Source organism: Microtus pennsylvanicus, chromosome 15 (genome assembly GCF_037038515.1).
Source record: "Microtus pennsylvanicus isolate mMicPen1 chromosome 15, mMicPen1.hap1, whole genome shotgun sequence".
In the NCBI taxonomy this organism is placed as follows: domain Eukaryota; kingdom Metazoa; phylum Chordata; class Mammalia; order Rodentia; family Cricetidae; genus Microtus; species Microtus pennsylvanicus.
In genome coordinates, this window is record NC_134593.1 from 71839016 (window position 1) to 71852707 (window position 13692).

Sequence of the window (13692 nt, forward strand, 5' to 3'; positions counted from 1 at the left end):
TGTAAAAGGGTGCACCCAAACCCAGAGTAGGCTAGGAAGCATACCAGGGCCAAGATGGCTCCTATCTTTTATTTTAGACATAGGTGGTGACTGAGTCTCACCCCATTGGTGGAAGGGAAATCTCATCCCATTGGTGGAAGGGAAGTCTCACTCTGACATGACTGGCTAATCTGCATGAAGGGAAAAGGTTCAGAAACACCCTTACCACAGAACAAACTACATTTGACAGGAAAAATGGTTCTCACAGCAGTTAGTCAACTGGACTTTGGGAGCTCAGTCTAGTGCTCCAATGCTGGTCTCTGCCTCTGTTTCCATCAGTTGCTGGATGAAGGTTCTATGGTGATATTTAAGATATTCATCAGTCTGACTACAGGGAAAGTCAAGATCAGACCCCCTTTCCTGTATTACTTAGGGTCCTAGCTGGGGTCATCCTTGTGGATTCCTGGGAATTTCTCTAGAGCCATATTTCTTGCTAACCCCATAATGGCTCCCTCAATCAAGATATCTCTTTGCTCTCATCTCTGTTCTTCCTCCATCCCATTCCCTCAAGTTCTCCTCACCTCTCCCCTTCTACTCTCTTCTTCCCCTTCCACCTTCCCTTTTCCCCCCACCCCTATGCTCCCTATTTTGTCAGGCAAACTTGTCTGTTTCCAATTTCCAGGTGGATCTATATATGTTTTTCTTTGGGCTCACCTTATTACTTGGCTTCTCTAGGATCATGAACTATAGGCTCAATATCCTTTGTTTAGAGCTAGTATTCACTAGCTAGCACAGACACTGGGAGCATCAATAAATAAATGGGACCTCCTGAAACTGAGAAGCTTCTGTAAAGCAAAGGACACAGTCTATAAGACAAAAAACAAACAAACAAACAAAAAACAGCCTGCTGAATGGGAAAAGATCTTCACCAACCCCCACATTAGACAAAGGACTTAGCTCCAAAATATATAAAGAACCCAAGAAATTAGACATCAAAATTCTAAATAACCCAGTTAAAAAATGGGGCACAGTGCTCGCTTTGGCAGCACATATACTAAAATTGGAACGATACAGAGAAGATTAGCATGGCCCCTGCGCAAGGATGACACACAAATTCGTGAAGCGTTCCATATTTTAAAATAAATAAATAATAAATAAAATGGGGTACAGAACTAAACAAAGAATCTCAACAGAAGAATCTCAAATGGCCAAAAGATACTTAAGGAAATGTTTAACATCCTTAGCCATCAGGGAAATGCAAATCAAAACCACTCTGAGATACCATCTTATACCTGCCAGAATGGCTAAGGTCGAAAACACCAATGATAACTTATGTTGGAGAGGATGTGGAGTAAGGAGAACACTCATTTATTGCTGGTGGGAATGCAAACTTGTAAACCACTTTGGAAATTAGTATGGCGGTTTCTCAGGAAATTGGGAATCAACCTACCTCAGGATCCAGTAATAACACTCTTGGGCACATACCCAAAAGATGCTCATGTTCATAGCAGCATTATTTGTAAAAGCCAGAACCTGGAAACAACCTAGATGCTCCTCAACTGAAGAATGGATAAAGAAAATGTGGCACATTAGAGTACTACTCAGCGGAAAAAAACAATGACATCTTGAATTCTGCATGAAAATGGATGGAATTAGAAAACACTATCCTGAGTGAGGTAACCCAGACCCAAAAAGATAAACATGGTATGTACTCACTCATAAATGGCACTTAACTTTTTACTGAGTAAATTAGGGAATAGATGTATTTAATGCTAGCTCTGCTCCTTTTTCTAAACCCCACTCTGCCATTTAGCACTTACCTCAGGGTCCACTGAGCTTCTGGTCTTCTTATAAAACAAATCTTATGGCCCACTTTAATTTGAGAAGTGGGTAGAATAATGTAAATGAATTGTCTAGGATGCTACATTGGAAGAACCAAGACATATATCCAGATCCAAACGGGTTGAAGAGGAATAGACACAGATGTCTAATGCTTTGATACTGGGTTCAGTCTTCTGTATGACATTTCAAGTCAGTAACTTGAAAGAAATGAACATGCTAGGTAACATGAGACTCAGAGCCAGAGGGCCCTGTAAGTGTTATGGGTGCGAGGCTGTACCTAATGGGATGAAATTCAAATATAAGGCTTTTCCTTTGGACCTCCTTGCACCTGGGCTGCTGCAGGTCCACTCGTCCATCCCACTTCACGTAGCCTACTCAGGACCGCTCACCAGTATACTCAGAGGTTTGCCTCTTAGCTGGATACAGAGCCAGTCAAGTTGATGACCAAATGGGAGTCCTAAGGGTGTAGTAATTCTGTGTAGACCACAGCCAGCAGGGATGGAAACATCTGCACTCACCTTCTGGGGACAGCTGCAAAACTTTTAGACCAGCAGTTGTACTTTACAGTAATTGAGCTTTATCAGCAAACAAAGTGTTGTGTTTCAGACATTGCTTTAAATGGCCCCAAAACAACACTAACAGCTTATAGATCTTTTACGATTGGAGGTGTATTTTTTTTTTTTTTTGGAAAATGAAAGACCTCCTATTTTTTTAATATTTATTTATTTATTTATTATGTAAACAATATCCTGTCTGTGGTGCAGGCCAGAAGAGGGCACCAGACCTCATTATAGATGGTTGTGAGCCACCATGTGGTTGCTGGGAATTGAACTCAGGACCTTTGGAAGAGCAGGCAATGCTCTTAACCTCTGAGCCATCTCTCCAGCCCGATTGGAGGTGTATTATTTATCTTCTTGTACGGCCTAGCTTGGCAGAAAAAAAAATTATGCTATGTAGCTTTTTTTTTTAAGCTACTTGGTTTTTTGCTGTTTGTTTGCTTGAGAGTGAAGAATATTTCTTCTAAAAAGCTCCTTTAGGACCCTTTTTTTCTCCCTACAGATAAAGTCCCATGTCCAATAAGGATGTATACATCCAGTCTCCTGCCTACAGAACAAATCCCTGAAACTCTTAGCTCTGGATTCTCTCTGCAGCTGTTTTCAGGTCATTTGGTTGAAAAATATTTCAGGAAGCATTTTGTGATTGCAGAATTTGGAAGCCCATTCTATAGGCTCTTCTTTTCTCCCTGTCTTAAGAGAGCTGTAGTAGATTATCCTAAGACTGAAGTAGAAGGCTGGCTTCCCATAACTCCTCTACTTACCTAGTAGTACTTATGTATGTGTGTATGTTTTAAGACAGGGTCTTGCTACAGAGCCCAGCTGGCCTCACACTAATAGTCCTCTGCCTCAGCTTCCCAAGTAGCTGGAATTATAGACATTCACCACCACACCTGGATAATGGCTTTTTAATGTTTTGATTGTTAAGGACAGATGGGGCAGTACTGAAACATGAGGAAATCTGATCACAGCCCTTCACTTCCTTGGGTATACTTGTGTCTCAGTCCAGCCTGTGCTACTGTGGGGTTTCTGCCTGGTCTTCCACTCATACGCAGGAGAGACCCGACTCCACTGTAAGGAGAAAGAGGAACAGTGGGCCCTAGAACTATACACCAGCCACACACAGGAGAGACCCCACTCCACCGTAAGGAGAGGGGAACAAAACAGTCATCACTAAGAAGAAACTATGACAGTGCATGCCAGTTTGTGTGATAATTTTACTGTAGTAGAAATTACAGAGATTGCATAAATTATTAGGTCAACAGTATATAAAGAACAAACCAAGTAAACAAATTGTTGAGCTCTAATAAGACAATGAAAAACAACTCAGCTTTTAAGACCATCACACAATCCAGAACTATTACTTCTTTTGTAAGAAAATTTACTTCTTTTTTGCATTTTCTGGATATAGTAATGTCTGTAGGTACATTATGTGAAATGGAAACCCACTTGACAGCTAAAAACACGAAAACACAATGTACATAAACACGTAGCCCTCTGAACACTGGACAGAACAGAAACCAAGATGTCAGGGTACCTGCCTTTGCCTAAGCACGGCAGGAGTACTCTACCCAATGGTAGGTTTCTGTAGAATATTATCCTGTGTGCTAACATCATACATGTCGGAACACATATCTCCCACAAGTGTCAATATCTTCCTATGAAAGAAAAAAATATACAGACATACCAGATGTTAAAAATTCCCCTTCTTCATTCAATTATCCTGTTCAACACAAAAAGTGAATGATTTCTTACAAACTCCAAGTTATACTGTTGCAAGAGACTTAAAAAAACCCTAAATCTTAATTTACTCTTTCTTGTCATTAAATAAACATGCTAATATACAAATACATTTGATGCTTGTGTAAATTGGGGGAGTCAGCCATGTCTAGGTCACTCCAACTCACCATGAGAGTCATATACCCCAAATGCAGGTTTAACACGAGCAAAAGTTGCTCAAGATAACTTTTTCTCCTTTTTCTGTTTAGTTTAAAAAGAAAAAAAAAAGGGGCTTCATTTTGGGGATTTTAGAATTACATTTGGGTGATCTGAAAAAATACATTTTCAATGCAAAAATGCTATCAAGCATTCGGGAGTATACTGCTGGTGCTATAATCTTTTTGCATGTATAAGTTTTATATAGAAAAAATAACAGTAAACAAAACGTCTGATAACTTTAAATGGCTAAACACAAACACACAATCTGAACTGAGACCTCATGCACACATGCACGCGCGCACACGCGTGTACACACACACATACTCCAAACATGGGGGAAGATCACACGTCTTTCTTATGCATTTGTTCGAGCTTTCTTCTCAGAAGACTGTAATTCTCCTTGGTGCCTGCTGCCACGGGGTCAAGCTGCAAGGAGATCTCATAGTGTTTCTTGGCCAAGCTGAGATGTCCCCAGCGATGATAGAGCACAGCTGAAATAGCAGGAGATGAATTTGGTTGGAAGCGCTTCTGACTGACTTGCAGGATTCCCAAACACATGCACAAAGAGCTATTGTGGAGCTTTTACAGAAAGCAGCGTTTAAAAAATATTGTTTGTACTGTAAGCTTTATTTATTGTAATCACACACCCTGGGGAACAGCCCTTGGGCCCCTGCCTGTTACTCATGGGGCTCGTCTTATTGTTAGATGGGATTCACGTGCTTCCAGAGATGTTATTACAAAAAGGGCCGGGATGGTCTCAGTGCTGCCATGAAGCATCTAGCTCGTCAGCCCTACACCAAGCGTGAGCCATGTCAAAGTCTTATTATCTCATTCTCTATAAAGAAACCCACAGTTTATGTTTTCTTAGCTTTATTTATTTTTATTTTATGAGTATGAGTATATTGCCTACAGGTATGTAAGTGTACCACATGCATTTGGTGCCTGGTGCCTATGGAAACCAGAAAATGTCAGGTTCTCTGGAACAGGAGTTACAGATGGTTATGAGCCTCCACATGGGTGCTAGGAACCAAATCTGAGTCCTCTGCAAGAGTAGCCAGCATGCTTAACTGCTGAGCTGCCTCTATAATCCCAGACTTTTATTTTAAGTGAAGATTCCCATACACCTTTTGGTGAAGTAATACCCGTGCTTTTAGGTGGAAATCGGGGCTCGCATATCAGAATCAGATTGTAAAGTGATGTTACAATAAAGCAAATCTTCAAGATCCTAAACCTGATTGAGATGAGCAATACTTCTCGTGAGGTACGGGAGCATGAATGCAGGGCTCCCAGCATGCCAGGCAAGCACTCTCTGCGGAGCTCCATCACCAGCCCATTTAATAATACTTCATTTTAAGACTGGGTCAATACAGGTTAAGTTACAAAAATTACTTTTGAAAAAAAAGGAAGAACTTGTAGATATACATATAAACTAACAGAATTTAAATAAAATTCAAATGGAAACTTTCTTACCCAAATTACCATGGTAACTTGCAACATTTGGATTTGCTTTAATTGCCTTGAGGAATAAAGCTTCAGACTCCTAAAAAATGAAATATACACAGAAGGTATTATGCATGAAGCAAAAAAAAAAAATCACCTTATCTTCCAGCATTACTGTTTTCAAATCACCAGCTGCTTTTGTAGAGAACCCAGGTTTGAGTCCAAGCACTTATATAGCTTCTCAACAACCATCTGTAACTCCAGTGCCAGAGGACACGATGCCTTCTGGTCTCCATGGGCACTGCACACATGTGGTGCACATAAAGGCAGAACACTCATACACATAAAATAAAAAGGTTAAAAAAATTTAAAGTATCTTTTTAAGGAGAAGCATCTGCTGGGTATAGTGTGCACACCTGTACTTAGGAGGCTAGGATGGAAGAGAGCCAACCTGGGCTACATAACAAAATACAGCAGGATTCAGAGAGTCAACCTGGGCTACATAACAAAAAACAGCAAGATCCAGTCTATTAAATAAACAGGTATAAATTTTTAAAAAATCAAATAAATTAGGTAGAGCCTACATGAGAAAAACCAAAGAATTCTTAACATGTGACACACATGACCACTCTCGTTGTGATGTGCTCTTGAACCCCAAGGCAGGGGAGACAGCAATGCAGAAAGGGAGTAGCTGGGAAGGACCACAACAAGAGCTGAACACCACTTCTGCCCTCCCACACTGGCCCAGAATTAGCAACTAACATAAATTTTAATAGGTTTAAAATGATTCGCAGAGAGCCACTTAATGCTCATTAAACTCACGCTTTGGTAGGCATGATTTACCATCCAGGAGACAAATTCCACCTTTGCGCATGTCCTATTAAGAGGCCAGAAGCTGAGCAGACTGCTATCTTCACTTTACACAAGAACGGACTGAGGCCTGGCAGGTGAGCTGCTGCTAGGTTCAAAGGCTCTTGAACGAGCACTAGAACCACTCGATACAACAGACACATTTTCTGTGCACCCAAGCTGCTAGCAGGCTGCTAGCCTGCATCCTGATGCCGACGAGAAATTGGTTTGGTCATTTCATGACTACGAGCCCGAGGATCTGAATCTGTATCTTAGCACCCTCGCAAAGGCTGACATACTGCTAGGGAGGCAGAGGCGGGAGGGCTCCCGAGTCTCTCTGGCCAGGCAATCTAGCCGAATCGGCAAACTCCAGGTTCAGCTTGGAGACTCAGAATAAGGTAGACAGCGACTGAGGAGGAGACCTTGATCAGCCTCTGCCTCCAGTCACACACACATGTGCAAGCAAACACACACACACCCCAAATAAGAGAAAATCAACAAAGTGCATAAAAGACAAGTAAGTTGTCTAGAATGTGGACTCCCAATCCATGGGCTAGAAGCCAATCCTACTGTGTCTGCCCAGGTCTTTGTCAGGAGACAGCCAACAACAAGCAGGACAGGGCATCCCGCCTGCCAAGAATAAAAGGTCCTCTTCCCATTTTGACAGAAAAGCTACATAAATGGTTACATTCTAAATCTTTAACTTTAAAAAAAGTATCAAATGCTGGCCCTTGGCTGGCTGACCCCATTATGCTCCCTGCTGGTAGCTACCTAAGAGCTCAAAATGAGCTGCTTATTTCAGATTTCACCTTATTTCCTTATCATAGGCTCAGCACTCTGCCTTGCCCATTAGATGAAAAATGTGTACAGACAACGGCAACTAACGGCTCCATTCTGCTATATGCAGTATTTGCTACTCATGGGAGTGGGGCGTGTGAACAGGAAGCCAATGAAGCCTGGGTCCAATTCCTATAACAGAAATTGTACTTCACAGACTGTAGAATAGGAAAAAAGTCAATACAATAGTTATAGAACTGGCATCCCGAAGAAGACTTGCTGTCACTGGGTCAATGGGGGACCAAGTCTCCAGACTTGTCCCTGCTGACAACCACACCCCTTCCCCCATGTAGAGGTGCAAAAAAGAATAGAGAATCTCCAAAAGCCAATTTTTAGGACAGAAGCTAGAACTAAAAATGTATAATGAAACCTAAATTCACCAGCATTCAGAAAGGATAGAAACACATGAAGCAATTTACAAAAAATTAAATCAATAATGGTGTCTAATGAACACAAGGCAATGACAATAGAGGGGTATTAATTAATGCATTAGTAGGGTTCTCTAAAAGGAAAATTAATTGCTACTATTAGGCGTTGAATCATATCTATGGCCTCAGGATAACATAATTCAGAATAAAACATTAATATAAAATACTAATAAAATATTAAAGTATTTTAAGTAGTAACTCAAATATCTATCAGCCCACAATCCTTAAATAATTCTCCTACCAAAAGTCATGCAACTGCTTCTCAAAGTACCTCTAAGGCTTTCTGTGTGGGGTGCCCAGGATATCAGTTAGAAATAAACTTGATCCACTACAGGCTGATTCTCCTGGGGAGGAATCTGTGTTAACAAGCTCCCTCAACGATTCCGATGCATAAAGTGAGAGGGTGGAGTCAGCTGGTCATGGACCCACAGTTCCCTGAAGTACACGGGGAATGAGGTCCACTCTTGTAAACCTGAGTGGAAGAGGTATGTGTGCGTGCACACATGTCCACGAGAGTGAGTGTGTGTTTGTGGGGCTGGAGGTCAAGTCCAGGATCTCATACCTCCTAGGCAAGTCCTCCACCACGAGCTACCTCTCAGTGCCAGACTCAAGACCTTGTGGTTTTCAGGGATCAAAAAGTTCTAGGACCTTGCTGATGAGATGTAATTCAGAAGAGGGGAAAGCTTGGCAGCAGTGGGAACTAGCTACATAAAATACAAAAGGTAGTACCCATAGACAACCCTACTACCCCTTCCCTACTGCAAGGGACAGGGTCAGACTCTCCATGCAAAGGGGAAGGGGACATCATGGGAAGGATGAAACAGCTGTATAGTACAGGACAGACCAGCAGCTCTCCTAGTTAAGATCTGTGCCTGGTTTCTGTTCCCTCTCCACAAGAAACAGGCCTGTTTCTGATGAGAAAAGGCACTGGGTCTGACCCCATGTCTGTCTGTTGGGCAACTAATCTGACCAAGAGTTCCCCTGGTGTTCCTCTAGCCTAACTCTCGATGGAACTGGGCATAAGAAACACTGCTGGCTTCTGGCAGCCTCAGGACATCCAGGCCTGTGGTTTACTCACCTTGTATTTCTGGGATTTCCCCAGCACATTTGCCAAGGAGAACATAAGAGAGTGATCATTAGGAATTAATCCCAGCGCCTCTCTTCCGACTGCTTCAGCCTGTGCCAAATTACCTGAGAGGAGAAATGAAAACCACATTGATATTATATCTGTGTCTTCATCTCTTACATGCATTATACTCGATCATGAAAAACACTACTTGAAAAGACCCAAGCAGAGCGTGTGAAGACGCACCACCACCTACTGAGTGGAAGAGCCCTGGCAACTCAGCACAATTCTGACAAAAGAGGCAAACGCCTTTCTGGGACATTCCAGAGAGTCACGTTTACATTTTCCCCCCAGATATCAGTTATACAGCGATTTTCATCACATGGTGTTAAGATATGTCAGAAGATGACCGTTAGTATTATTGTGTCAGGGTGTGGCATGCACATGGGCAGAAGTCAGTACCAGGTGTCTGCAAGTTTTCCACCTCACTTTCTGAGACAGGGGCAGAGTCTCTCACTGAACCTGGGGCTCACTAATTGGGTTAGTCTAACTGGTTATGATTCCTCAGGGATCCTCCTGTCTCCACCTCCCCAGTGCCATCATGCCTAGGCTTTGTGTGGTTGCACAGGGTAGAACTTAGGTCCTTATGAAACATTTTACTGATTGAGCCATCTCACTTGGCCCCGTAAAACCAGACATTTTTGTAACACCAGACTGATTTTCTTCCTCTTCTTCCTCCCTCTCTCCCTTCTTTCCTGGCTTAAGAGTCTCCCAGTGTCATCCTGGCTGGCCTTAAACTCAGAGATCCGCCTGCCTCTGCCTCCCAAGTGCTGGGATTAAAGGTGGGTCCCACCATGCCCATCTTATTATCTATTTGAGAATTTTTAAATGGTCTAATTTAACTTTTCTTTATGTGCTCTGGTATGAAGGCAGGTATGAGCTGCGATATGGGTGCTGGGAATTGAACCCGGGTCCTCTGGAAGAGCAGTCACTGCTCCTAACTGCTGAGCCATCTCTCCACCCCTTTTATTTATTTTTTAAACTGAAGGAATAGCACTAGTCTACGTGCCATTAACCTGTGGAGGTGGCACTGGCTTACGTGCTCCGAGCAGCCCGTGTGTTTGACGCTGGCTTACGTGCCCCGAGCAGCCCGTGTGTTTGACGCTGGCTTACGTGCTCCGAGCAGCCCGTGTGTTTGACGCTGGCTTACGTGCTCTGAGCAGCCCGTGTGTTTGACGCTGGCTTACGTGCCCCATGCCCCGAGCAGCCCGTGTTTGATGCTGGCTTTCGCGCCCCAGCAGTCCGTGTGTTTGACGCTGGCTTACGTGCCCCAATCTGACCGTGTGTTTGACGCTGGCTTAAGTGCTCCGAGCAGCCCGTTTGTTTGACTCTGGCTCACATGCCCCAAGCAGCCCGTGTGTTTGACGCTGGCCGTTGGTCAGCCCACAAGACTGGGACCCCTCATCACCGCTCCCCTCTGCACCTGTGTTGTCCAGAAGTATGATCATGTTGTTCCACGCCAGGCTGTGCTCCGGCTTCAGCACAGTGGCATTTCTCCATGCGTTCAATGCATCCACGTGGCGATTTAGGTCTGCATACTGAAAACAAAATATCCCCCAAAGTCAATATTCTGACTCTAATGTCTTCTTCCCCTTTTACAATATTATCAACAAAGTCCCACAGAACAAACAAAAGCCCCCACTTTATCTTCACTCACAGAACTTCTTGTCTTTTCTATCAACCCATGAACTTGGGAAAAAAATAATGTCCCAACGAAGTAGATGCCACTACAACCCCCTTTACAGATGCAACAACTGAGATAACAGGGAAACAAGAGACCAGCTTAGCCACTCATATAAGAGGGAAGGCCAGGGGTTAGAACGAGGTGAACTGGGTCCCGAGCCAAGAAGCCTAACTGTAGAACCCAGTATTTGCTGATCACAATTATGAAGTCACATTTCAAGCTACCGGGAAATGCTGCTATTCTTCTTTTCCTGAAAGGCCCCTATAGTCCGTCTTTGATAAAGTATTATTTGGAATAGTAAACGAGTATTTTATGTTACTAGAAGGTTATAGTGGGCTGGGGAGATGGCCCCATGGGTCAGGCACTTACATCCTCGCACTCACATAAAAACAAAGCCTGCCGACACATATGCAATTCCAGAACAAGGCAGGGGACAGAGAAAGGCAGACCCCAGGAGCTACTAGCCAGCTCGTCTGGTTGAAACGGCAAGGTCTGAAACGGTTAGAGACCCTGCCTCAAAAATGAGGAGAGCCACAGAGGAAGATATCCAAAATTGATTTTTGGCCTCCATATATAGATACACAGGTTCATTTCTCTCCTCTCCTCTCCTCTCCTCTCCTCTCCTCTCCTTCTCTCTCCCTCTCCCCCACCTACACTCTCCCCCCTCCTTTTCTCCCTCTTCCCTTCTCTCTCCCTTTCTCTCCTTCTCTCCCTCTCCTCCCTCTCCCTCTTATTCTCTCTCCCCCATGTACACTCTCCCCACCACACACACACTCACACCGCAGAAGTGCAAATGTGTGCTATACACCTAATGTGCTTGTGAGGAAGGGTGAGAAACTTCTTATGAACATCTAAACTCAAGATATAAATATGAGCCATTCAGATATGTTCTGTAAACTCCTTGGAAAAGACACACATAACAATGTAAACTCCCCTCTGGGCGGTGGTAGCACACGCCTTTAATCCAGCACTCGGGATGCAGAGGCAGGCGGATCTCTAAGAGTTCGAAACCAGCCTGGTCTACAAGAGCTAGTTCCAGGACAGGCTCCAAAACCACAGAGAAACCCTGTCTCAACCCCCCCCCAAAAAAAAATGTAAACTCCCTCAGCAGTTTGGATCCTCTTTGCCTGTTTGGGAAGAAGAGAACTGTCTTTGCACGTGGGGGCCCGAGTACATCTCATTTGGATGTACGCCTTCCCTGGAACTCTGCCCAAGTTCAGATGACAGAAATCTATGGCAGCTCAGGTCCCACAACAGAAATATTCTGACTTGTTCTATGGCCCATGCAACAAACAGGCGACGAAAGGTTAATGAATTATGAAAACATTTACAAATATCTTTTTTTTTGTTAAAGATGTCAGAATTTCTCAAATTTCTCATGAGGCTCAGAATATCAGGCTGCAATATTTCATCCTTTAAAACCATTAGAAAATGGCATAAGATTCAAATAAATAGGGCGGTTTAAATATACTAAACATTAAACACAGTCTTTGCATTGGGTGTGAAGTCAGTTCTCTACAGTGTGTAATACAGACGTGAGTCACCGGACAGAATCGGAGGTGATACCGTAAATCCCTCATACAACACCAGTCCTCCTGTTTCCAGCTTATTCTCACCATCACTCTGACTGTTGTTACTGCTTGTTGAAGGCTGCATCAGGTTTTCGTTTTGTTCCCTTAGCTACTCTCCCTTTATACACACACAATTGGTCCCACCCCCCACTCACAGCTGCAAGGGTGATTTAGCCAGGGGGCAATGCTGGAGAGCTCACCCTGGTGGTGAAGACAGGGGAGAACTGGCAGGCAGACCAACCCTACAGCTGCCCAAGTCCAGATCCAGGGTTATAATTTGTCCTGCCCCAACATCCACCCATCTATGATCTGCTGACACACGTAGAGACCTGACCCGCAGACCCAAAGCGGCAGGATCTCCACAACATAGGGAAACAACGACACCCAGAAAGGGTCCTAGTGAGGCCCAGCATCTACGGTGTAGTAGAAACCAGAGGCCCCGAAGCAGTGAACATTAGCAAGCATAGATATACGGACAAAGGGGTTTACCGCGTGACTCACTGTGTCACACTGCAGCTTCCATGACAAGATTTTTAATTTTCCCCCCTTTAATTTTTTTCTTTTTTTTTCCTCTTAAATTTTCTTTTATTGAGGGGGTGCAGAGTGGCTGTGAAGGAACAGGGAAATGAATGGGATCAAGATAAATGATGAAAAAGACACATAGATAAATAAATAAATAAAACAGAGAAACACGGTGGCTTAATACTCAACAGGGAGTGGAGGTGTCCTTCGTGGGCCCCATACTCTGCTCTGGGCCCTTTACCACCTGACTCTCTGACAGTTTTGCCAGCCTCAGAAGGACAAGGACAGAGAACTATGCTTTTCATCCAACTCTCATCCTGCCCTTCTCCTCCTCCCACCGTCTCCTCTCCTCCACTGTCCCAGGCCTGGAAGCAGCAGTCTTTCCTCCACATGGCAGCATCCCCTGAATTCAGTTCTCACCCACACGCTTCCCCAAACCTATTTCCTCTGCATCATTATATTTCCATTTTTATTCTTCCCACAACTGTCTGACCACGCCCTTCTGCTAAGGCGTCCTGGTTTAAAACTCTTAGCATGTTTTCTCTTTTCTAAAGTCCATGACTGACAGAAAACTGCACAGAGAAGAGTCCCCAGCCTTCTTCCATCACCACCACCTCAAGGATCAGCACCATGCCCCAAATAACCAGGCACTTCCTAGTTCCTCTATAATTGCACTGTGTCCTCTTCTTACCAGCGTCCACAAATCAAAGCAAGTATCTGTCTCCCGTTATAAAAACAGCTTCTAAAACAGACACCCTGAAGTTATTAAGTTCCTCTCATTTGCGGACATATAAATGGGCTGGCCGAGCTGTTAAAGATTAAGCTTAATGCTTTTAAGCTGTCAAGAGCAAGGGCTGGGTAATTGAACCACAACGGAGAGCACAATGGGGCTTAGACAACAGGCCCCACAGCAACGCCACTT

The 13692-nt window shown here is 43.8% G+C and overlaps 1 protein-coding gene and 1 non-coding gene across 5 annotated transcripts in view; one reads left to right on the plus strand and one right to left on the minus strand.

Annotated features, from left to right (window-relative positions):
- The first annotated feature begins 1009 nt into the window (after positions 1-1009).
- LOC142836211 (U6 spliceosomal RNA) lies at positions 1010-1116 on the plus strand. The gene has a single exon (XR_012908012.1). It is a non-coding gene; the product is annotated as a U6 spliceosomal RNA (small nuclear RNA).
- Positions 1117-3574: 2458 nt separating this feature from the next.
- Tmtc4 (transmembrane O-mannosyltransferase targeting cadherins 4) overlaps positions 3575-13692 on the minus strand; it is a 55759-nt gene continuing 45641 nt past the window's right edge. For 3 of the 4 annotated variants that reach the window (XM_075949486.1, XM_075949483.1, XM_075949484.1), the window contains 4 exons: positions 10417-10531; positions 8946-9058; positions 5784-5853; positions 3575-4804 (listed from right to left, as the gene is read on the minus strand). In XM_075949486.1, the coding sequence (XP_075805601.1) occupies positions 4656-4804; positions 5784-5853; positions 8946-9058; positions 10417-10531 (447 nt within the window). In that variant the 3' untranslated portion in view covers positions 3575-4655. The remainder of the gene's footprint in view (positions 4805-5783; positions 5854-8945; positions 9059-10416; positions 10532-13692) is intronic. The other variant, XM_075949485.1, reaches the window with a different exon arrangement.